This window comes from Theobroma cacao, chromosome 1 (assembly GCF_053813885.1).
Source record: "Theobroma cacao isolate CCN51 chromosome 1, ASM5381388v1, whole genome shotgun sequence".
Lineage (NCBI taxonomy): Eukaryota > Viridiplantae > Streptophyta > Magnoliopsida > Malvales > Malvaceae > Theobroma > Theobroma cacao.
The window spans coordinates 9,455,850-9,482,424 of NC_142639.1; the positions used below are offsets into that span (position 1 = coordinate 9,455,850).

General features: G+C 32.9%; 2 protein-coding genes across 2 annotated transcripts; both read left to right on the forward strand.

Moving 5' to 3' along the window:
* Positions 1–365: 365 nt before the first annotated feature.
* Positions 366–11,590, forward strand: LOC18612113 (Leucine-rich repeat transmembrane protein kinase). The gene is made up of 24 exons (XM_018125793.2): positions 366–643; positions 780–957; positions 2,500–2,571; positions 2,695–2,763; positions 2,856–2,927; positions 3,131–3,202; positions 3,305–3,376; positions 3,922–3,993; positions 4,082–4,153; positions 4,248–4,319; positions 4,430–4,501; positions 5,202–5,273; positions 5,377–5,442; positions 5,717–5,782; positions 5,876–5,914; positions 6,067–6,119; positions 6,631–7,016; positions 7,132–7,327; positions 7,903–8,049; positions 8,768–8,886; positions 9,380–9,590; positions 9,698–9,938; positions 10,347–10,497; positions 10,959–11,590. The coding sequence occupies exons 1-24, from the start codon at positions 508–510 to the stop codon at positions 11,340–11,342; spliced, it is 3,090 nt and encodes a 1,029-aa protein (XP_017981282.2). The 5' UTR covers positions 366–507; the 3' UTR covers positions 11,343–11,590.
* Positions 11,591–13,021: 1,431 nt separating this feature from the next.
* Positions 13,022–24,336, forward strand: LOC18612114 (actin-related protein 2/3 complex subunit 1A). Its single transcript, XM_007048721.3, has 15 exons — positions 13,022–13,274; positions 13,664–13,749; positions 14,774–14,850; positions 15,077–15,171; positions 15,700–15,769; positions 15,995–16,064; positions 18,547–18,620; positions 18,727–18,769; positions 20,435–20,516; positions 20,860–20,948; positions 21,069–21,154; positions 21,229–21,292; positions 23,426–23,532; positions 23,817–23,872; positions 23,966–24,336. The coding sequence occupies exons 1-15, from the start codon at positions 13,205–13,207 to the stop codon at positions 24,028–24,030; spliced, it is 1,134 nt and encodes a 377-aa protein (XP_007048783.1). The 5' UTR covers positions 13,022–13,204; the 3' UTR covers positions 24,031–24,336.
* Positions 24,337–26,575: the final 2,239 nt, after the last annotated feature.

Sequence of the window (26,575 nt, forward strand, 5' to 3'; positions counted from 1 at the left end):
TACTATTTTTAACTTATTTTGTGGGAAAAAAATTGCAATAAATAAATTATTACAACCTCAATTATCTCTTTCCTTAGATACTAAGATAGTATCCGTAAAGCTAGAATCCAAAACCATTTGAGTTGGGACAAATAATTATATCAGTTAAGTTAAAATTAATTTTTGTTGTTGATGCTAATGGAAAATGATTTGAGTTGGGACAGTCGACTTTATCATCATTGGAGCTAAATTGCCTATTCATATCTTTAATTTATCTCTTATAATTAATTGGTCCACGATTCAAAAGAAAAATTCAATTGGTCCACATTATTCGGACGCTATGATATAAGGGACAGTATTGTTGATTAATAAAAGTGCTTGTGGCTCTATCTCCTACTGCTTCCACTATCCCACTTTCGAGTTTTCCATAAACCTCTCTCTGCGTTTTATCTCTGTGTGTGATGAGTGTTGAATAACTCCGGTAAAAGAGTTAAAGACAGCTACAACACAACCCAGGATCAAAGCCACATGGGAAGAGCTAATTTGACAACTCCAAACCTACTCCTGCTTGTAAACCTTTCATGTTTTGTTGCATTGGTTTTGTTTGCAACCTTTGGATTAGCTGCTGCTGCTGCTACTACTCCTAGTCTTCATCCTGAAGAAGGTATATTATATACCCAAAGCTTCAGCAAAAGTTTTCGGTTTCTGTCTTCAATTCCTTTTCCAGCATTTAGCAATCAAACATTATTCTGTTAATTTGCTTGTATAATATGTTGCTGCTGCTGCTGCTGCTGCTGCAGTGAAGGCACTGAAAGCAATAGGGAAGAGACTGGGGAAGAAGGATTGGGATTTTGGGGTAGAACCCTGCAGTGGAAAAGGGAATTGGATAGTACAGGGAGATGAAGAGACTGGTTTTGCAAGCAATGTGACCTGTAGTTGCTCTTTCAACAACTACAAGACCTGCCATGTAGTAAGCATGTACGGCCTCTATCTCTATTAATTCATTTCTTCTTTATCATCGTCCAGCTTCAGTTTCTATTCTGGCTTTTTCATCTTCATTCTTTCTTCATCAGTCTCTCTCATGTGGGTGGTAATCATATTTAGGACTGTTTATTTGGGGTTGTTACATTGCAATTTTAATTTATTCTTTTTGGTAATGATTATTATAAGTTGAAATGTTAAGCATATAGGCTTTTGATGGAAACCCAGAGTCTGAAAGCTCATAATTTGGTCAATGACTCAACACCACCCATGGCTGGGTTGGGGCTCACAAATTTGTCGGTTGTGCACTCCTATATATATATAAAATCAAAACAATACTTATTTTAAATATTGTTTTCTTGAAAAAAGAATCTTACTCTCTCAGTGTCTCCCTTCTTTAAAGTATTCCTTCCATTTTTTTAGTATTTTTACACGTCTTCAACATCATGTTCTTTTTCTTTTTTTTTTAATATTTAATTTTATAGTTTTTTACTATATTTTAAAATTATTTTTTGATATTTTATGAAAAAATAAATAATTTGTGTTAAAAACACTTTAATTTTTTTTCTTAAACTTTATAAATATTCAATGGAGGCAATAACATAAAAAAGAAGAAGTAACTTTAATTTATTATGCAGAGCCGAAATATTATTTGGGCTGGGACACCCAATTTCCACAGCTTTAGTGAATTAAACCTCTAAATTATGCGCGGAACAAGTATGAACTATGAATGGGGCAGGCCTAATTCAGGCCAAGCCTTTCCAATAATGCAATAAAAAAACATTTCATCTTAAGAATAAAAGAGATGCTAGTATTGCTGTATTAGCATTATGTTATTTATATATTCATATTGAATTATTTTCAGACAAAGTTTTTTTATTAATAAAATAATCTGGCTGGGCTCGGCAATTTCCCGGCCAATAGTCATTTGTTTCTCCTTATTTACTGTTTTTCCCTGCATTGCTCCAACTTTCCATTTGTTTCTTCTTATATGCTTGCATGATACTTTAGCATGGGCATGGAGATGTGGCTTAGGAAGAAGGAAAATGCTCCATTGCTGTTACTTGTAAGAAATAATGGGCCTTCTTATTTGATTTATTGACATATTTTTGTTCATTGTGTCGATTCTATCATATTGTGGCACAATAAATGTTGGACGGATTAGCAGTTCTCTTCTCTAGGAAATATTGATGGCACCTGCTTCAGAAAAATGCCATGTCCCATCTACACACTCGAGTCTGAACACATAGGTTTTCCATAGATACATGTGAAAAGCCCCCTAGCTTTTTTGGGCTACGCAGAAAACGATATGACTCTTCCTTCTCGTAAACTCTTTTCGAGACAGAGCAACATATTTTGTCTCCCCTTTTTTGGTGAAATAAATTCCATTGCCATGGATTTGAATAAATTGGGTTTATTGCTCAATTGAATGTTGCAACATAATAGAGACTATAAAGATTTTTTTTTTTGTAGTATATGAAGCAATGTTAAAGTTTGTTTGTCGAGGTATTCTAAACTGGTGCAGAAAGGTTTTTGCAGAGTTTTAACTGCTTTGAATATATCAGCAACTTTACCACCAGAGTTTTCCAAGTTCCGACACCTGAAACTGCTGTAAGCGAATCTATTTGTCTAGTTGACTTGAACTATAATGATATGATCTTTTCTTTTTTTTAAAATTTAGATAATAATTTGGTGTTTTTTATTATTAATCCTACTTTATTTCTGCTTGTTTAGGGACTTAAGTCGCAACTACTTCACAGGTTCTATTCCTCAAGAATGGGCTACCATGAAGTTGGAAGTGCTGTAAACATCCTACCACTGCCGTCTTTGTAATGTTAAGTATGATTGTGTTGTAATTGATCAAATTATATGCTTATGTTAGTTCAATTTTGCAGCTCTTTTATGGGGAACCGGTTGTCTGGTCCATTCCCAAAAGTTTTCACCTACATCACCAGCCTCAGAAATCTGTATGCACAAATCCTTATTTTTTACCGTTCTATTATGTTCAAAAGATTTTCTTAAATTTCATTTGATTTTATGTACAGCTTGGACACGTCCATCTCTCTAAATGATCTCATGAAGAATAAGTTCAATTTTCTTTACATAAACTGAATACTATCATGTGCCTCACAAAAAAAAAACTGAATACTATCACATTCCACCTTTCCAGGTCTATTGAAGGAAACAACTTTTCAGGACCCATTCCTCCAGATATTGGAAAGTTGATCAATTTACAGAAACTGTAATTCATTTCATCCTCTTGTGTGCAAAAGCACTAGATTTTGGGCAATCACAATGCTTTTTGATTGCTGTTATTAACTTTGCTATTGTCTTCTCTCTTCAGTATTCTGTCATCAAATGCGTTCAATGGAGAATTGCCTCCAGAACTTGCCAATTTGGTCAATTTGACTGATATGTAAGCAGACAATCTTGACTTCCAAAATTATTTAATCTATAGGTGCTGAGTCTATGAGTATCAGGTCATCAGCAAGAGTTGTTTACACCAAAGCAGAGTTTTGGCAGTGGTGATCTTGATATATTTCTACTTTTTTTTAATTTTCAAGACTTTAATTCGTTCTGTTATACTTCTAAGCAGTAATGCTGACTTTCACCGGCATTGTATTAGAAGCAGTAATCCTAAGTTTCATCGCCATAGTACTAGAGAATGGCCACTTAATTTAGTCAGTTAATCATCACCAACATAAGCAGCTTGCCTATTTTATCCTTGTCTTAGCAGCTGATTGTGGTACCAAACAATTTTTCCAAGAGCCCCTCTTTATTCAACCACAATTTTGTCCAGACTTCTTTCTCTTGGCATTTTTGTTAATCATCATATTTATGATTCATGGGATATTTCCAAATCAAGCCCTTGGTAACTTTAAGTTTTGTTCATCAAAATCTTGACCTAGATCATGCTTTCTACGACCCCTTACAAGCTTTTCTTTCTTTAAAATGTTTTAGGAGGATAAGTGACAATAACTTTTCTGGAAAGATTCCTGATATCATCAGTAACTGGAAGCAGATTCAAAAACTGTGAGTTTTCAAACTTTAGCTGAGTATTTAGACAGCTTTCTTAATTTTTTGCTATAATTTAAATTCTTTCTTTTTTTTTTCTTTTCAGGCAGATTCAGGGTTGCTCTCTTGAGGGGCCCATACCTTCCAGCATTTCTGCTTTGACTAGCTTATCTGATCTGTATGCAACCATGATAGTTAATGTTGATTTTAATTTTTCTTTCTTTTTTAGATGATTTCATTAACTGATTATTTTGGCTTTATATTATTGTTAGGAGGATTAGTGACTTAAAAGGCAGAGGGTCTCCTTTCCCACCATTGCATAACATGGACTCACTGAAGACATTGTTAGTGGAATTCAACTGATATTGTCTATTTTTCTATAAATATTTTCAAATTCACATGGGTGGTAATCTATGAGCTATTTCTTAGAATCAAATCGAATTGTCAAATGCAGGATACTAAGGAACTGCTTAATATATGGAGAAATTCCAGCATATATTGGGGATATGAAGAAATTGAAAACTCTGTAAGTAGCATCAAGCTAGGGCTTTATTGAAAACAAATTACTGCTAACAACAGATATGTTATTGATTAAGTTTGTAGTTTGTTTGCCCTCATTCTCAAGTTGGGCCTCCCCACACTCTTACCATTTCGTTTTACGTTAGATGCTTTAACATTGTATGAGAGCCCAAGTTGTTTGTTCACATTGTTTCTGTTTGTTCTTTGTTCCTAATATATGGTGTCAATGTCTTGGCCCATTTGTTTCAGTTGTTAGTACTGTGCCCATGTCATGGGACCATTATCATCTCTCCAAAAGCAAAGGTAAACTTGATGGGGTGTGCAGCGTCTACCCTTAAAAGGGGTTGACTCTAATACCAATTTGTCACGGGACCCAGTACCCTCTCCCTTAAAGGTTAACCTAATGGGTTGTGCAATGCCCACTCTTATAATCCTGGGGTCCTTCCCTTACCTATCCAACGTGAGACTGTGTAACACCTACACATGTGGTGGAGTGTTAAGTGGTGTTTTCCTACACTGATTAAGTTTAGAGTTTGCTGTGGACTTATATCCCCTTTCCCCATATTGTAAGTTTGTTTTAGGTTGGATGCATAACAAGACAGATAGAAAGCTATTTTCTGAAATACTCAATAAAATCATTTTGTGATAAGTTTTTTTTTTGGTTGGAGTAATTGAAAATTTACACATGCTTTGCTGTTATAATGCAGGGATATCAGCTATAATAACTTGACTGGAGAAATTCCTGGATCATTCTTCAAACTTACAAAAACAGATTTCTTGTAAGAGATGTAATTGTTTTCATAATTCTAATCAACTTATTAATATTGTAAATAATGTGAGATTTTATAGTTTTATATTATCATTACTTACTGTTCCTTGTAGGTATTTGACTGGAAATCAGCTCACTGGGTCTGTGCCTGGGTGGATACTAGAAAGAAATAAAAATGCGTATGTATATGTATATCCTTAACTTTCTATTACAAAGATGAAACTATAACGTGTAATTACTGTGTCTTTGCTTGTTGGTGAATTTTGAATTGCTCTAATGTTTTTATGATGCACAGTCAACAAATACTGTATCTTCCTTAGCTAGTTCAATCATCCAATGATTCCAAAGAAAAGTGAATTCATCAAGCTACATATTGTCAAGATATTGCATCACGAATTACAAAATAATTAGTGGATAATGGTAAATATTTTTCCTTGATTTTTTAATCTACAGGGATATATCTCACAACAATTTCACGTGGGAAACCTCAAGTCCAATAGAATGTCCTCGAGGGAGTGTGTGAGTTATTTTTAAAGAGATATTTTATTTGTCCTAAATAATCAATCCATATATATAAATTGAAATAGTAAAGTAGCTCGCATTTTTTTCCAGGAACTTGGTTGAGAGCTACTCGACATCAGCAACTAAATTGTAAGATTTTGTAATTTATTTTCAGATAAAGTAGTTTATCAGCATATTTTGGTAGTGCTTATAGTTTTCATGGATAGCTCTGGAGCTTCATGTCATTTTCTTGAAAGCAAAAGCTTATTGATTCTTTTTTGGGTTTTGCTATGTTGGTGCAGAAGTAGAGTTCCTGCATGTCTAAAACATAACTTCCCATGTTCTGCTTCACCTGGTAAGTCAATTCTGGGGAAAAGAAGCAGCCCTTCTCCCTTTTCTTTCTTTGGCGATGAAAGATATAGAATTCTCCTGCAACATTATTAAAGATAATCTGACTTTGCAAATTTGGTAGGAGAAATAGCTTCTAAGTAGCACTTATATGACCACATTAAACAAAATATACTAATTGCTGTGATTAACTTGATGCAAGAAAGAGTCTAAACAGGGAAATGCTTCATCTTATTTGTACCCTCGTGTAAATTAACAAGTCTTTTGATAAAATTTTTAGTAGTCCTCTTGTTGCCTACCCAGTACAAAAGTATAGAAAGTTAATATGTGACTCAATGTGGTATGTTAATGCTAATTTACCAACCTGGTAAGCAATCACTCATCCTTCACCAGTACAAGCTAGTGCAAGAAATTAGTGCACCATGAAAATTGAACCTATTTGCTGTTCTTAGTTGATTCATCTAACCAGAATGTCCTGCTAAGAAAATTTTAAAATCCTTTAAATTGTTGGTTAACAGATAAATACTCCTTGCACATTAACTGTGGGGGGAAGGAACTAAATGTCAATGGAAATGCCAAATATGAAGCTGATCGAGAACCAAGAGGTGCTTCAATGTTTTACCTGGGGCAGCATTGGGCATTAAGCAGCACTGGAAACTTCATGGATAATGATATTGACGCAGATGACTATATTGTTACCAATACTTCTGCTTTGTCCAATGTCTCTGCAATCCATTCCGAACTCTACACAACAGCACGTGTTTCTCCCCTCTCTCTCACATATTATGGACTCTGCCTAATGAATGGGAATTACACTGTTAATCTGCACTTTGCGGAGATTATTTTCATAAATGATCGATCATTTTACAGCCTTGGGAAACGCATATTTGATGTCTATATTCAGGTACTTAAATTTTTCAACATACATGATGTAAAAACAAGCAAAAAAAAAAAAAAAAGGCTTAACATTTGAAAATTGTATCTCCTAATTTTATAATTTATTATTTGTCTGAATGTAGGAAGAATTGGTGCTGAAAGATTTTAATATTGAAGATGAAGCTGGTGATACTGGTAAGCACATTGTAAAGAACTTCACAGCTGTTGTGACAAGACATACATTAAAAATTCGCTTATACTGGGCTGGAAGGGGGACAACAGGCATACCAGCAAGGGGGATGTATGGTCCACTTATTTCAGCTATATCAGTGGTTCCAAGTAAGTTGCCGAAAACTCTACAAAGTCTTCGTCTTGCTTTCATCATTAATAAATGGCAGTGATTCAGTATCTGGGAGCCTTTCCACATTCAACTGTTCTGTAGCTATGGGGATTGATCATATTAACTGAACTCCCTGTAAAGTATTAATATTAATTGTTTATATATCACACTGCTGTTAATCGAGTTTAGTTCCATTGGATGGAGACATTATCAGTAGTTATCCCAATTCCATTAGTCATTGCCATCTAGAGGATTTTATCCAACACAGCTAATTGTAGTCCAACTCAGAATTTAAGATGACAAATAAAATGTACAAGCTACGTTTTTTTTTTCCGTAAATTAAGTAATTATAATTTTCTCCATATATTGTATTCAGCCACAGAGGCTTCTGTCTGCATTGAATCCAATATATAAAGATCAAGTTAGTTGAAGTGGTTCTTGAAAAGTTCATATAAAAAGTATGATCCTATTAAAATTGTTTGCCAGGCCCCTAGTCTCTGTGATTGCCAGGATTCAATTTTGTGGACTTTTTGATGAAGTACATTGATTGGGAAAAATATTTCTTCTTAACCAGACTTTCAGCCCCCGACTGTTGATGACGACAGGAATGATCTCATAGTGGTGGTTGGGGCAGTATCTGCAGCAATACTTATTGTCCTTATGGTCTTAAGTGTCATGTGGAGAAAAGGCTGGCTGGGAGGCAAAATCTCTGCTGAAAAAGGTATTCGCCATTTTAGTGAACTCTGTCATTTATTGCACTTGCTTAACTCCTAATCCATTGGCATTTCAAAATCAAATTTGTGAACCACATATATATGAGACCTTGTTTTGCTGTACATAATGGCCCAGGAAATGTTGAAGGTTTAAATGGCACTTGTTTAAGTCTTAGATAAAATCAATTTGACACAGAATCCAATTTCTTGACTCCTAAACACAACAGGTTTCCATATTCTATTACTATTAGTTTACTCAAGTAGCAGAAGAACAAGACACCTATGTCAGCATAGATAAGAATGACATACATAAACTTGTTAAAGATATAAGACCTTGATTTTGTCGTTTGTTATTTTCTGCATGGAAATAACATGCATCATATCTTGTCTTACAGATGAGAATTCTCCAGAGTTCTTGATAGCAGTTTGTTTTATGGTACTGTATTTTTGAATGTCATGTTTACTGCATTGGACAAAGGATAGAAACATAATATTGTGGTTCAACAATAATTTAACTTATGCATATATTTAATAGTAGGCTTGGGTAAAATTCATTATTGCAGCTGCAACCTGAGCTCCAGGACTTCAGATTTTAGTTTCTTCCATCTTCTTTGTGGATTACAGCTCTCAGAAACCATGATATGGCTTAATTATCATACACAAAGTTATTAAAAGTATTTATATAATTTTTCACTTCGATGACATTTAACATTGCATTCTTGACAGAGCTGAGATGTCTGGATCTGCAAACAGGAATCTTCAGTCTAAGACAGATTAAAGCTGCCACCAAGAACTTCAATGCTGAAAACAAAATTGGCGAGGGTGGCTTTGGTTGTGTGTATAGGGTAAGTGCGTATATCCAAATCATATCGTTTTGACCATCTGTTGAAAAAAACAAATCTATGATCAAAATCCAATGAATCAAATGGTCCTTATTGTCAAAATCAGTTTTCATCCAGTAATGAGGTTTTAACTAGGAATTTTCAGATTTTATCTTCAAAGTGGTTACTGACTCTAACTTGTAACTTATTATTCTTGAAAATCTTTTGGGTGTATAGAAGTGGTAATTGCCAGGGAGTCCTCAGGATTTTCCTGTTGAGATGCATAGATTGTTGCATAAAGATTTTGAGGGCTCTATGTATTATAGAAAGTTTTTTGTACAACAGAAAATTTTCCTATAAGAAAAGAAGAGTAAAAGAATCCCAATTGAAACACTCAAGTGCATGACAACTTATGTCAATGTATTCAATGCATGCATGCATGCTTTTGCATGCTTAAAATTTAAAAATTCACTTTTTACTATTAAATTCAAGCCACAACTTTCTATGCTGAATGCAGGGTCTATTATCAGATGGAACGGTCATTGCAGTGAAGCAACTCTCATCAAAATCAAAACAGGGAAATCGTGAATTTGTGAATGAAATAGGCATGATATCTGCCCTGCAGCATCCAAATCTTGTGAAGCTCTATGGATGTTGTGTTGAAGGAAATCAATTATTGCTAGTTTATGAGTACATGGAAAATAATTGTCTATCCCGTGCTCTTTTTGGTAAGCTTTGAACTTCTAACAATCTATGATATGTAAAATAATTGATTGAAATCCACCTTAAAAGTTACCATCAGATTTTGATTGGCTTTGTTTCTGCTTAATGACAGGGAAGGATGCAACACACAAACTGAAACTGGACTGGCCTACCAGGCAAAAAATTTGCCTTGGTATAGCCAGGGGTTTGGCCTACCTCCACGAAGAGTCTAGAATAAAAATTGTGCATAGGGATATTAAAACAAGTAATGTGTTGCTTGATAAGAACCTCAATGCAAAAATTTCTGATTTTGGTTTGGCAAAGCTAAATGAAGATGACAAAACCCACATCAGCACTCGTATAGCCGGGACTATGTAAGAATTTTTTTGAGGACTTGTTCAGCTTTTTCACTTTACAGCTAGTCATTTTTTTTGTAAAGCACTGCTAGTCATTGGTGTCATAGTTGTTATGCTACTGTGGAAATTGAAAGATGTGATGCTTCGACCTCATCCCGTGGAGGAAGCTCTGAGCAGGTTTAATCTTCCTTGGCATTTGATTAATTAGAGAAGTTTGTTAAGAATGACTTAGTCATGATTTTAGTGCAAACAGTTAACAGTATCGCATACTAAATTCTGCTCCCCGAAATTGCTAATGATGCCCATAATCATAACCAACATCTGTGTTGGTTATATACCATGAACTAAGGATGTGTATTATCTACTAAATTGCTTGCCCTGAAAATATGCATTGTTTAGTAACTGTTCTATTCTTTGATTCTGTAGTGGTTATATGGCTCCTGAGTATGCCATGCGTGGCTACTTAACCAACAAAGCCGACATCTATAGCTTTGGTGTTGTTGCATTGGAAATTGTTAGTGGAAAGAGCAACACAAACTACAGGCCAAACGAGGACTTTGTTTACCTTCTTGACTGGGTAAATTGAATCTCTCTTAATCTTCTTAAATCCTTATCCCTTATCCCAGAGGAATTTCCTATTTGGTTTCTTGTCATTGCTTGGAACAAAGAACTATGTGTTTCATGTTATGAGCTACATTTAGTTCTCATGATAGAATAATTTGTTAATCTTCCTAAATGATTCAAACATATAATTCTGTATTTCTGTGAATGAACATGAAAGGAAAAGGTTCACTAAGTTTTTAAATCTTTAAATTCATTTGAAAATGATAATTTTCACACCTGATTGCCTGTTGTTTTCTTTTTCTCTTTTAAATAAAACTCCAAAAAGAAGCTGTATATTTCAGTTTACTACAAAGCATGCTTCACCACGTAGCTCTCTTGCCATGTCTTCGTCCTGCTGAAAAGCCATATAAAACTTTTTCAATCCAGCTGCATTTTGTTATGTCAACCATCTCTTTGATTCTTGTTATTTGTCAGGCCTATGTTTTGAGAGAGCGGGGAAGTTTGTTGGAGTTGGTTGACCCAGCCTTGGGATCAGAGTACTCATCAGAGGAGGCAATGGTGATGCTCAATGTGGCTCTCTTATGCACCAATGCATCTCCCACCCTCAGGCCTACCATGTCACAGGTTGTGAGCATGCTCGAGGGTCGAACTGCTGTTCAAGACATCCTCTCAGATCCTGGGTTTTCATCCATTAATTCGAAATTCAAGGCCTTGGTTAATCACTTCTGGCAAAATCCAAGCCAAACAATAAGCTTGTCAAGCAATGGCCCAAAAACAAATTCCTCAAGTTCTAACATAGAAGAAGCAGAAGATAATAGCCAGCTTTTGAGATTTAGTTCTGTTCAATCTGAAGTGTGACTTGTGCTATTGTTTTAGGTTTTTTTTTTAATATTATAATTTTGGGGTACCTGTGAGTAAGTCCAAGAAACGAGAAGGAATTCGAACCTTGGACCTTATCCTTCCTAAGGAGGGATAACAAGTATTGGGTCAAGCCTAGGTTGAGTTTTACTATAGTTTTATAGCATCATCTGTATATAGTAATGGGAAAATCCCTTGTTAAATGTTTATGAAGCAATAAGATTGTCCAGCAATGTCCCACTTTCTGATTCCTCAGCTTTATTTTCATCAAACCATATTATAATTGGTTTAATTAAATCTGTTGAATCGTGATAATTGATAAATTAAGCCAATTAGTAAGCTTAATTGTTACTAACTTAATGTTCTCAAGTTGTAATAATTGATTTAATAGTTAACCCATTATATTTTTAATTTTATGTTATATGTTTAAGTGGCATAATTGAAGAACGAGAGAATTTCATAATAAGTTACTCTAAATTAAAATATATCACTTTCATTTAAAACGTGCCACCTAAACACATTATTATAAAAAAAAAATTAACTACTTCTTACAAATCACATGTGATTATTCAATGATGAATATTTATTTAAGCAAACTCAATATATTGTTGTGTGGTAAATAGTTGATCTTTTTCAAGAATATAATTATAATAAGGCATGCTTTGAATGGAAAAGGTATACATTGATGTGGAGTACCCATTTCATACATTATAGATTATTAATTCAATGGCTTAAGTACCATTTAAAAAAAATAGGATGGCTAAATTATGCTTTATGATATATGTTAGTATTTGTTATTTGATAATTACTGGTTATTTACAAATTAAAATAATAACAAACAAATAAATCTTTGAATAAAAAATAACATTATTAATTCTTCCATACTCTTCTCCTAGCCCCTTTATTTTATGTTAGGGTTTGATTGATTGTTACTTTCTATTGTACTTTTTCTTCAAAGTTACTAAAAATAAAATCTTTATATTTGATAAAAATGAGAAAATAATTAAACAAAAAAATATTAAAACATAATTATTTCACGTAATAATAAAATAAAAATTTGCATTTTCTTATAAAAAATAATTTTCAACGTTTTAAACGTTAAGAAAATTATTTAGTTTTTCATTAAAATGCACTTTTTACATTTTACTTTAGTATAAAATTAAAAAAAAAACAGTGAAATAAAAAATAAAAAAGAACCTTATAAAAGATTACCGCAAAAAAGTTTAAAAGGCTATCTAAAATTTAAAAAACTTTTGTGTGTATCGGTGATTTTAGGTTATTAAAATCACAATCATATAAAAAGGTTATTGAAAAAGTATTTAAAAAACAAAAGAAGTACATAAAATTTTAGTAACATGTATTAAATATTTCGGTAACTTAGGTTACTAAAATCACATTTAACGTTACAAGAAAAATATTTAAAAGGTTATCTAAAATTTCAGAAATTTATATGTATATTTCAATAAATTGAGGTTATTAAAATTATATATAAATAATATTTAAAAAATTTTAAAATAAAAATTTGATTGAAATTAATAAAAGAATAAAAATTTATTTAAAAATTTTAAAATAATTTAGATTTTTTTAAATATTATATTGGTAATAATAATTATCTTATTAATTTTTTAAGTATTAATAAGTGCATAGTTAGCACGGGTTTTAAACTAGTTGATCGTTAGTACAAGGTTCCGCTGGAATGTCTACACCAAAATCATTCTTCGTATCTTCCAAACTTGCTCGTTACTTAAAGCCTAACGGAGACTTTAAAAACAAAATTTGAGATCGCTTTCTCTTTCGCTTCTCCATAGATCTCTCTCCATCGCATTCGCAGCCCAAAATACCAGATTCGTCAGCTGAAAATAATGGCGGCTGTCGCCGTTCACCAGTTCGCTCAGTGCATCACTTGCCATGCTTGGAGTCCCGATCAATCCAGTAACTTTCCTTTTTTCTTTTTTTGCTGAATTCTTTTGTCTCTCTTCATCATCATGCCTTGTTTGGTTGGTGAGGAAATGCAGGAAATAAAAGACAATAAATTTATTGTTGAATTTAATGTTGTTGTGATGTGTTATTGTCTTAGAAATGTAAAATTGAAAAGGGAAACGAAATGAATGGTTCAATTTACTGATTCTTTTCATTTTAGTTTCTTATTCTAGTTGATCTATTTATTATTAATATCTGTTTTATCTTATTTGTTTGAAGCTTATATTATTATATGTTTTAGAACTACAGATTTGGTCCTTGTTATATTAAATTGCATGATATATTGTTTCCTGTGAATCTAATATTTTTTAGATACGTAATTTGCTTTTTCTTGCTTGTAGTGGTAGCATTTTGCCCAAATAATAATGAGGTTCACATCTATAAATTGTTGGAAGACAAGTGGGAGAAAGTTCATGTTCTTCAGAAGGTACTTTATTCAATTCTTTTCCCTATCCAAAGCTGATACGATTTGAGTTAGTCCAATAAGTATGCAGTATGACCTAAACTCATCTCCAATAGTGATTGGAAGTTTTCATTTTGGAATCATTCAGATGCAGCCTCTTTTATAATGAAGAATAAAAGTGTGATTCTAAATGTAAATATAAGATGACTACTTTGATGATGGATGCATTAAAGGTTGCATGCTGACATGTTGGATTCATATCTGAAATCTGTGTCTTTGTTAAGAAGTAAATAGAAGTACTGTAGCAGCATGGAGGACTGATGCAGAGTTTAGGTTTCAACTTATGGTATGATATGGGCCTGTGTTTAGACCACTTTTAGGCTTTAACTTTACAGGAAAAAATTCTCTGTGTATGAGAACCAGAATTAGGAATCCTGAAGCAACTAGCAAAATTTACTGGATTAGTTTTGAATTGTGGATAGGATTAATAAAAGTTGCAAGAAATCCAAACTTTAAAAGGTGAGAAAAGAAGAGTGAAATAGCAACCTGGTTGTTGATCTGGCAATATGAGCACATTTCAAGATTCCCAAACTCATCTAGAAGTCTCATTCAGAATCGGATTGCACCAAATAAATGCAATTAATTTATCTGAGATTTAAGAATACTTAAATTTAAATATTCCTAGGCTAGAATTGCTAAATATGCCTTAAATAAATATTAAAGATGAGAAAGATCAAGATATTATAGAAAATCTAAACTCGAAGTTTCCTGTTGAGAACCATACCAAAACACGAGGAAAAGAGATCCACAATAAAAAAATCTTTTAAAAATCCACTCTTTTCATGTTAAAAGAAACGAGCCTGTTTAGTCTTCTTTGTTCTTTTGGAAGGACATTCTGTCCCATCTTCATGTTTAGTTAATAAATTTTCTTGTTAAATAATGAAAATTTATCTAGCTGTTGAAGTGACTTCGTTTGTGGGTGATGATTCTGTTCTTTATTAGGTTTGGTAGCAATATGATAATTTTCATTTTGTCAACATTGCCACAGCATGATCAAATTGTTACTGGGATAGACTGGAGTGGGAGGTCAAACAGAATTGTTACTGTATCTCATGACCGGAATTCGTGAGTGCTTATCTTTTTTCGTCTACATGTAAAAAAAAAAAAATAAATTTTAGCAGGTTGGATCTCTCACTTTCTGTATTTCTCTTCCCCTTTGCATGGACAAACACAAGCAGACACTGCCTCATGAACATTGTGTTTGGCTTCTTTTTTATTTTGTTATTTTCTCTTTCTCCTTTGCACTGTTATTTTGTACTTTGAATGCTGAAATTAGTGTTCACCTTTGAAGATATGTTTGGAACCAAGAAGGAGCAGAGTGGGTACCGACTCTTGTCATTCTTAGGCTCAATCGAGCTGCACTTTGTGTTCAGTGGAGCCCCAGAGGTACTCAAACATAATTGCACCATGGATTATTGTTCTTCACTTCTTTGTACTAACAATAAATTAGCCTTTTATTCAGATTGACACCTTCTTGGTTCCATTTATTAGTTTTTGTATTTTTTCTTCTTCAGTTATTAAGAACGAAGCATACCACTGATTATTTACCATTTAGCTCATACAAATGACTTCACATGTCCTTATTCTAGCAGCTTTATTCACTAATGATTGAGCTGAAGATTATAAAAAAGATTTGCATCTGATGTATGAGAGGTGTATGAATTAGTTTGTGGAGTAGGATCTTTAGAATATCATTTGGATTACTTGCTAGGAAAAAATTCCTTAGATAGTCTGCTTATCTATTTGAAAGTTAATGCTTGTTTTTGTGTTATTATTTTGATAATTCTTATATCTTCAGGTTCTTATGATTTGATGACATCCATTTTAGGAAAACTGAGGGTAATGAGGTCCTCTTATTCAAGCAATTTGACAAAAATCTAACCAATTCATCTCTTCCCCTCCTTAAACTCCCAGAAAACAAGTTTGCTGTTGGAAGTGGTGCTAAAACTGTGTGCATATGCTATTATGAGCAGGAGAATAACTGGTAACCTTTTGTAACATCTGAGTTCTCACCTTGCCTTTCTCTGAATATCCTCAAACTTTGTTTATGTATGTATGAAGTCCTTCATTTTTGATTGTGTCCAACTGTGGGTGAATTTCAAAGCATCAGGATCCTAATGGTTGAATTTGGTGATTCATCTTATGCATGGATTTTTCTATTTTTTATTTATGATTGATGCTATATGCTTGTGTGATTTGTTGTTTCTAGGTGGGTTAGCAAACTTATCAGGAAAAAACATGATTCCTCTGTCACAAGTGTTGCTTGGCATCCTAATAATGTGCGTATTTCCTACTTACCTCATTTTGCAAATGTATCTTTTTTGCTCTTTAGTTTAGTTATATTTAATGTAAATCTTCTGTTAAAATTTATTCTATGATGTGGCCAAGTTGTCTTATGGTAGATTTGATGCATCTGCAAGTATTACAAGGTTTTGTTTGACTCCCATTCCATTAGCATAGTAGTCAAGTGAGTGATATATTCTTTCAGAAGAAAAATTTGACATTGGGGGACGAGGATTTAGGATAAAAGTTAAAGACGTTTAGCATAAGCCTCAGCTTTGATGGTTAAAAGAGAAAAATCACAAAACCATCTCTTTCTAGCAGGTTCATAAATCTCTGTTTATGTTACTTTGATCTAAGTAGGATACCCAATGTTTGAAACCCCTAATCTTGTTAGAGCTATTTGCATTTCTCTTTTGATGAGCTTGAATTCTTAGTTTTTTGGTTAAACCATTTCACTTTCCAAAAGGATTTCATTATTATATCATTAAGATTAGTTAATCTCACTAGACTTCGCAATCCTTACTTGCCTCATGGTTATTTTCTCTACGTTTCACCTTGTTCCTTTAGTTCTTGACAAATTAGATTATCTTATTCTTCCTTGCCATGGACTTGAACTCCCCAAAAAATTGTCTTTTTCTTATTCTTGAGCCTTTCTAGGTCCTCTTATCTCTTATATTCGTCACTACTTTCCTTTGTATAAAAGGAGCCGAAACTTGATAAGAATATGATTGCATAGTGTAAGAAGAAAGCATGTAACCTTTTTGAAATCTTGTTCACTGAGCTACTGCTCAATGATAAGGATGGCAAAGAAGATGTCTGCAATAATCCTAGCCAACCACAAGAAGACTTACCACCATGCTTCGCCAATTTCATTAAAATTCTGGTCCTCTGTAATGAAAGGATGTTTCTCATGCTCCAAGAGAAACCTTGGCCTTCCTTGTTTTGAACTCAACCAAGATGCCTTCCCTACCTTGGGAACCACATCCATTCAATAAAAACACCTAATCTGTAAGAACCAATGCCGACATGGGTCCAAGAACTTGTTGTTGCCTCCAAGCCCAACTTGGGAATCTACATCCATTGTTGAAACTCCCACCATTCATACAATTTATCCGGCCGAAAAAGGCGTAGGAAAATACCTTGAAGAACTGCAAGATAGGTCATCTTCGTGGGTTTAGAGTATAGCTCTTTATCTTGCCGTCAATATAGCAACATCCAATTCAAAGGATAATGTGAGTCTCAGGTTTAAACTCTTCACATAAATGAAATTGGTGGAGGTCAACTGAATATATAGGTGATGATTTGAAGCTTGATGAATTCTATAAGTGATTGACCAAAGGTGTATACTTGACATGCCAATCTACCAACAGGATCAATTAATTCTTGGGTCCCTCTTTGCTGCATAACCCCTTACGCTATCCTTTTCCTTTTCTTTCCTTTTCTCCTTATTTACCCTACTTTGTTTTCTTCCTTTTATTAAACACCTGACATTTCTTAGCATCCCTAACTAACCATTTTGCTATGAAAAGTTTAGAGGATGATAGATTTTATCTAGAAGTCAGTAATTTCAAAGCATAGTTAAAGAAATGGATATTATAAAAACGTGCACATATGCACATACACCTATGTATACACACATGTGCATGAAAGAGAAAGTCTGGGTTTTTTTTTTTTGTTGTTTTTCTTTGTTTATTTTTTTATTCTCCTTTGTCACACTCATCATTGGCCACTTCTATGCTGAAGATGTTATTGTATTATTGTCTTCTATGAGCTCCTGCCATATAGCAATTTGCAAAATGCTTGATTGCATTGAGAATGCCCGATGTTAAGTCATTTTAAGTGGGTTTCTTGAGGCAAAGGGTCTTGAACGTCTCTATTGATTGAATGTAAGCTATGATCCTGTTGTACTCAACCTAACTTTTAGTGGATCAATGCTCTCCATGAAACCACTTATTTTGGTGTGCTGAGGTTGTCGGTGAATTATGATGGGATAAATAGTGGGTGAAGGGGAATTGGAGAGTTGATGGAGGTTTTGAGAATTGTGATGTGTGACACTCTCTGTGCTGACCATCAATACTCATTTTAGGAATGTAGTAAAAAAGCAGTGAATTTCATTACCTGATTAAAGTAAGAAGAAACTCTTCATGCTTGTTGGTTTTGGATATCTCATTTGATGGGGACAAAGCCATGTAAGTTGTAATAAACTGCAGTAAGATGACCAGGTTGCTTATCATGGGATACCTAGGTTAGTTGGTTACATTAAATGGTAAGAATTAGGTGTGTCTTCGCCTGTAGAATATCATTGGGTCATATCCATTTTATTTGAAAATTTTGTTTTAGATCCTTCTGAACGTCATCTTGTTCTTCTCTGGTGATTTAAGTATGTTCCATTTTGTTAATTGGTGTATGGTCTATTTTTGGGAAACAAACCTATTTGTTGCAAGTCTTATTTTCTACTTTGTAATTCGTTTGCTGCAGATTTTACTTGCAACAACATCTACAGATGGAAAATGCCGAGTATTTTCCACATTTATCAAAGGTGTTGATACAAGGTATGTTAACTATTGTTATTACCATCTTTCAAAAAAACTATTGTCATTACCATGTATTGCTATGTGAGCAGAATATGAATTATGTTTCCTCTTAAAATTTATCCAGGGAATCAAAAACAAGCTCTTCTTCAGATTCAAAGTTTGGAGAGGTATCATATGTTCCTTCCTGTTTAGCAGTAAATATCTAACGGATGCATTTGATATGCTGGAAGATGTACCACAACTTTTATTGGTTAAATCATATATTTCTATGTACAAAGTTGTTAAAAAACTCTGTACCAATTACTCAACCTACTAAAATCTCAAAAATTTTAGAGGTAATAGGCTTAAATTTTGCTTCTTTCCATGTTAGCGGTGCATCAAATTTGCAATATGTGCAATTTAATGCCAGAAGGGAAAATCTTCTTTGGTCATTGAATCTCTAGTGATTAGGAGGCCCAAATTCAAATGCAATCTGGTTGCTTCTGAAGGACATTAATGTGATATAATTGAAACTAGATAGCTGAATTCATGAATGATGAATGATCTGAATTTTACTTTTTGTTTTCAACACATTAGTATCCAGAATGCTGAGGTAATATCCTTGGCAAGCTAATCTTCTTTTTGTGGTTCACAATGTTAAATTGCAACTGATACTAGTTTACATGTCAATTAGAAAGGATGTATTATGCAATAGTATAGGTTTGTGCAGTTTTCTATATTCTCTGGTGGGTAATGTCTTTCCCTAGTGAACGAGATTTGGGCAGATCAACTTTGTAAATATAGAAAACATATTGCAGAACATTTATCCAGTGATAACTGAATCTTGGTAAAAAGCTATATGATGTCAAAATTATGTTTAGTAGTGACAAACATAGGCTAAACTTATGCTGTATACACATTCGTAGTTGCCTATTGTGATGCCTCTTCCTTTTATTAATCTTAGTTTGGGGTAATGATTCTTATTAAAACTAACGGAACACCAGAAATCCTGAAAGCTGAACGCTGTGGAAATGCAATTAGGTTTGTTCTATGAGAGGTTAAGGTCAACATGTTGAAGTTAATTCTTACATTTGCCTTTGCATCAAAAGCTGTAGAATCCTGGAAGGATAATTCTGTGTTTTATTCAATCAAATATTGGTCCAAGTATTTAGCTCAAAGGAAATAATGCAGGAATACTGTTGTTATTTATTCATCTTAGTATCCTGAAATAGGGAGTTCAATCAATTAATTACCAAAATTATTCTTGCCTAGATGGAACGGAGAATATATCTATTGATTACATGCTTTATTTTTGCGGAATATCACTTGCTTAGGTTCTTATGTCTTTCATCATAGATTTAGTTCAAATCAGGGTTCTGCAGAGTAAATTTCAGGGCTGGTCACTAAAGTTTTACCTTTGTCTCATTTTACTAACTAAACTTCAATTTGTCCCAATTGCTAACCTTTTTAAAGTGTACTAAATGTGGTCACTATAAGTGATTTCATCTAAATAAACATAAAAAAATGACATCAAATATAGTTACTTAAGAAACCAGGTCATTTAAAGTATGACGTCAACTCTTGTGACTCATTTCTTTTTTCTTCTCATTTTTGTTTTTTGGTTTTGTTAGAATAAAATATCTACAAAAATAATTAAGAAAGTAAAAAAGAGAAGGGAAAAGAAAAAGAAAAATGAGAAGATAAAAAAGAGAAATAAACCTTCAATAATTTTATTAAATGACAGGACTGCTTGAATAGTTATTATGTTATTATTATGGCATTTATTTTACATGATTGCTTACATGCAAAGAAGCACTAACTTTTTTCTTTTTTGGCGCATGCTGCTGGAACAGCAAATTGTTCAGCTTGATCTCTCATTTTCATGGGCATTTGGTGTGAAGTGGTCACCAAGTGGCAATACGTTGGCTTATGTTGGTAAGAAATATTTCTAACTATCTTTCACTTGCAAAGACAATGTTTGTGGCATGGTATTTGTTGACTTGGAGAAAACTTTTTCCCCTTAAACTACCAGCTTGGCTTTTTGACTTGGTAAATTGTCTGTTTTGCTTCTATTTAGAAACTAATGCAACTTTGCATTTAATTTTTGGTTGTTGAGTGACTATCATTGCCTAAAACTACTAAATTAATTTGGTTCTGCCGTAGTTTTGATTTAATTTCATAAATCCACCCCCTTCCCCCTCTTTTGGGGGAACATTTCTGTTATTAGAGTCCTGCTTGTAAAGAATTTTATCTTACCTGCTATTTCTTTAATTTACAGGTCATAATTCAATGATATACTTTGTTGATGATGTTGGTCCTTCCCCTTTGGCCCAGAATGTTGCATTCCGTAATTTGCCTCTTCGTGATGTGGGTCAGCAATTCAGCATCCACTCTTGTTAATTGTTTTTTGCTTCCTTTATTTTGGGCCTCAACATAAACATCATTTTTAATCGTGAGTTTTTCTGTAATCTCAAAAATTACTATCAGGTCCTATTTGTTTCCGAGAAAATGGTCATAGGTGTGGGATTTGACTGCAATCCAATGGTTTTTGCAGCAGATGATTCAGGAATATGGTATGTAAGATTCATTATCATTTTAATTTTTTATACTTCATTACATTACTAAGGTTTCTGGCCTTGTTTTCTAGGAGCTTTATCAGATTCCTTGGTGAAAGGAAAGCATCTTCTTCAAGTTCAAAATATGGTTCTCAGGTATGTATATCATTAAAAGTTTTAGCTATTGACATCCTGTAAGTGTGAAAATTTTCTGGCTGAGTCTGGGGAAGGGGGCAAGGGCAGCAATTTGTAAGAACAATGTAGATCATTTCCTGGCTGGTTCCACATATTCTTATATATAAGAAAATTAATACTTCTGCACATGCTGTTAAACAGAGTTATCACTGTAAAAGTGGTAAGTTTTTGGTGATATCCACAATATTTTATGAAAGGATTTGTTGACAGGGCTCTTATTGGATAGTAAGATCTGCAGGTTGTCTATTCAGTTGAATGAATCATGGAAAGCTCCAACTTTTGTGGATTGTGACATTAGTTTGAGCCAACTATTTTTTCTAAAACAATAGGCTTGTCTGTATGATCTTAACAGTAGTTCTAAAAGAAATCAATGATCATATTGCTGGTATCTCTGTGGCCACTCTAGTCATTCTCAAATATATCCATTTTCATTGAAGTGGAGAAAACATAAAAAAGTAGTCTTTTTAGTATGTTTCTGAACTCGGTTTTAATGAGAGTGAACATTAAAAAACATCAATATATGGGTATCTCATTATCCACTCTGGTCATTCCCATTTATTAAGCATCCAACTTACAACCAAGTGGCTATAGGTTGAGAGGTCCAACCTGAATGTAAGGCCACAGCTAATTGAATACTTAACTGACATGGCATACTCAGCATAATTTCCCCGCACATGTAGGTTGAATGCTAACAGTTGAAGCAAATGAGCCTAACATGCTGACAAACAAATAAGAGGCAACAAAGAACAAGAACAATAAGAAACTTAAAAACCTGGGCTGTGATACCATGGTAAATTTTAGGCTGAGAATCCAATCTAAAACTAATTGCAAATAAGTTGACTATCAGAGCAAACTCTACTCCACTGGGTGACCGATTTGTAATAGGATTGTTGTGCTAAAATATGATGTCCAAGCCACACAATAGGCAGGTGATCCCTGCACTTGAAGTATATGCCATGTGATTGGTCTGTTGTTCCGACGTATAAGGAGGAGAATTAAGTGTTGAGTTAATAAATCCCATGTTGGTTATGTTTGGGGTTTGCTTGGCGCCTAGTTGTAATACGGGCTTCTTTGATTCTCATTGAAGTGGAAAAATCCTTTTGTTATACTTGTATTGTGTTTGTGATTCTGTCCAGATATTTGGTATAGCTAAAGGGAATGGATCCGAAAAATATCTTCACTAAATTTTTACCACTTCAATAGTTAATAATGATATGAAAATCCAAGTATCAGTATTATTTGTTGCCAACATTATGAATTCAAATTAACTGTCTTCTGTAAGATATAGAAGGAATCTAATTATAATGTTTTGATGGTTTACTGTTTCCTTTTGGCAACCGTGGACACCACTTATTGAAGTCTTTTTGAGAACATGGGTTAATATCATTCGAAGGTCATTTCTCACTGCATAAATTGTGTATTTAACTTCAGTTAGAATTTAGCTAGGCTTATTTCCATCTATACCACTCACTTATTCCTCAAACCAAGATGATTACATTGCTGTTTTCATTCTTATTTTCTCTGAAACAGTTGTTTCTTGTAGTGAAAATTGAAAAATGAAGCCCACTGCCAGTGGCTTTGTGACCTAATGGTACCTTCTTCCTCCCAAGAATGTGGGGAAAGGTTTTAAGCCTTGGATTGGAGCCAAAGCATTTTGTTTTAACTTTTTATTCTTTTTTTTGTTGCCTGGGGAGGAGGGAGGGGTGTTATAGAAGTTAGGGAAAAGGATGTGGAGAGGATTAGATCCTATTTTTCAGATAAATTTTTTGGCTCCAGTAGACTGAAGTTACCTGATACATAGAGCAACTTGGGTGGTGTTTTAGTTGTTAGGGAAGGCATGGAGAGGGGGTTGGATTCCATTGCTCCAAACATTTATGACTCCGATAGAATGAAGTTGGCTGATACGTAGAGCTACTTGGGATCTTAAAAAGAAACTGGTCTAATGGGTGCAGACTTTTTCTAGTCTAGTTGAGATCTAATGTCTATTTTACATCTTATTTCTCTTTTAGTTTCTTAAACTCACTGCTAATGTGGCGTTCTTTAAAACTATTTATAACTTGAGGTTGAGCTTTCTATGTTGTCATTCCTTTACAGTTTTCAGAAGCATTTGGCAAACTATACGGTCAATCAAAGCATGGATTGAGCAATGACACAGTCGAACCTTCAAGGGCGCATGGAGTTGTTCATGAGAATTGCATCAAGTACTTCTCTGCCATATTGTTATTTTTATTAAATTCGATATGGAATTTCTCCCCCCCCCCCCCCCCCCCCAAAAAACAAAAAAAGCACTCTTATGTTCCATTCTAGATGCTGCTTATCAATTTAACCACGTACTTCCGAATTTGGAGTGGATAATTGATGCAGAGACAATCCCTTTTCTTTCACAAATTGGGGCAAGATGTTCCTTTTTTTATTTTTTTTTGTTTTTGTATTTCTACAAATAACGAAGCTGAATGTTTGACATTTTCTCGTTTTGGAACTGTAGTTGTATTGTACCTCTGAGGAAAGAAGGACCCAGAACAAAGCGCTTCAGCACCTCAGGTGGGTGAAGGGATAATAATTTCATACGGGCTATAACTCTCAATAGGAGTTGATGGATTCATTTTCTGATTAATCCGCTCTATAAAAATACAGGATTGGACGGGAAAGTGGTCATTTGGGATTTGGAAAACCAAGAAGTTGTTTCTGATTATCTCTAAGACGTGGTTGGGGAAATGTTTTTCCAGCCTACACGCCGCAGGATGCAGAAACAGAATGGTAGAGGAATATTGAACCAAGCGGATGGATCTGTATATTAGTTTGGTTGAGAGGAGTTGGATCTGATTCTGAAATCTAAGAGGAGAAAAATTGATATGGGCCCGGGATATTAGTTGACAACTCTGTGTATATCCCAACATGTAATATATGTGCCTTTCTGCAAGTGTTCTGTGTTTTGAATTTCATTACCACTTTTTGAAGATTCGGATATAGCTCGATTTTTTAAGTAATGCAAATTGATCAAAATATCTAATGTGTGTTTTTTCGTCAATTTAACCTATTTATCTCAAAATTGGTTAATTTAATCTTTGCATTCTAGCATGTCAAATTATGCTAATATGGTGATAACATGAGTCTAACATGTTGACATGGTGATGACGGGGTAGATTCAAATTCTTTCTTTTTGAAATTTTTTTCATGTCAGTTTTTTGGTACCATGTCATAGGATTAAGTTAAATAAAAATGTAGAATATATGGGTTAAATTGAATAAAACTGTAGAGTATATGAATTAAATTTAACAAAATTCAATAATGCATTAACTAGATTGAATAAAAATATATCATATGAGGACTAATTTGAGCATTTTTAACATTTTTTGTTTAACATGATGGTTTTACCAAAAATATACTCTTACATCTCAAATGTTATATATTTTTTACTAATTAAAAACTACTAGTACATCCAAGAAAAATAATTCAAGTTAACAAACGGCTACTATGATACCAAAAAACAGAATGTACATCATCGAACCCTTTCAAGAAGCTTGCAACCTTTACTAGAACAAAAATCAAGTAAAAATATAACCCTTTACCCTTTACAAAGTCTGGATATATAAAACATAGACACAAACCACAGCCAAAAAAATCCCACTCCAACAAAGATTTCCAGACCATAAATAAAAGTAAAGCAATAACTAACCAATTGATATACTATCAAAGTACTGCATATTTATATCGAAAAAAATAAATTAGGGAAAATCTTTATTATAAACACTACATGTGTAATTTTGGTTTTTAAAAATTAAACATTTATTTTGTTTAATTTAGTATGTTAATAAAATTATATCTATACATTGGCAATGATGATGTGGCAATGATATAGTAAGCTTGTTTTTTTTTTTTTCTGAAAATTTTTTTCATGTCAGTTTTTTGGTACCACTTTATATAGACTAAATTAAATAAAAATGTAAAATATATGGATTAAATTGAATAAAATTGTATAATATAGATATTAAATTGAACAAAATATAATAGTACATAGACTAAATTGAAGAAACATCTATTATATAAAGACTAAATTGGATACTTTTGCCATCTTTTATTTAGCATAATGTTTGCAGAAAAAATTTACTTTTACATATCAAAAGTTATTTTTAGTAATTAAAAACCATTAACATTCTATCTATACTAAATTGTACAAACTAATTATATTTCTGTTTCTTAAAAGGATAATAAATATTCTTATTTCATTGGAAAATATTCTCATTAATAATTCACATTCATCCAATAAAAAAATTCAAGTTAACAAAAATACCCTTTGGTTCAACAATAATTATTATCATACCGAAAAAATGTACATTACTCAATCCTTTTAGGACACTTGTAATCTCTATCAGAATAAGTAAAACCATAACACTATACAATATCCAGCTTTACAAAATAAAACCTTAAATATACACAACACATACAAAACTACAATAAAAGAGACCCCTATTCCAGCAAACTTTATTATAACAGCAAATTAAGATTAACAGATAATAAATAAAAGTAACACAATGATTGACCAATTGATATACGATCAAAGTAACTTATATTTATATGGAAAGAAATAAATTAAGAAAAAACTTTATTACGTGCACTAAATATGCAATTTTGGTTCTTGAAAATCAAAATTTTATTTTTTTCAATTTAATATATTAAAAGAAATAATATCTACATATAATTTCATAAAATATAAAAGTAAGTTACATAGTTATATATCAAGTTAAAATATAAAAAAATGACTAATAAAGTTAATAAAAAACAAATAGAGTTTATAAATGGCTTCTACGATTTTATTTGAACTAAACAAAATTATTTTTGATTTCTAATTTAGAAAAAAAAGTTTTTATATTTGAAATTGGGTAAGTCTAAAATTCCATGGACCTATAAAAAGGTATTAGAATATGGTAAAGACATAAAAGTAGTTTTTGAATTAGATCCTACAAATATAAATTTGAAAAAGAATATTTGATCAAATCCATTTTTGACGTTGTTGTAGATATCATTACAATAATTACGTCAAATATCATAAAATTATTATTAAATTTGAAGAAGTAATAAACAATACGTTTGGCATTATTGGAGAGTCTATAATATCAGTATATGAGTTTGAAATTGAATACAGAGAGATAAAAAATATTTAAATAAATCTATAATTTAAAAATATGTAATTATAGCTTTATTTTTTATTCAAAAAAAATACAAGTATGTATTTATTACTTAATG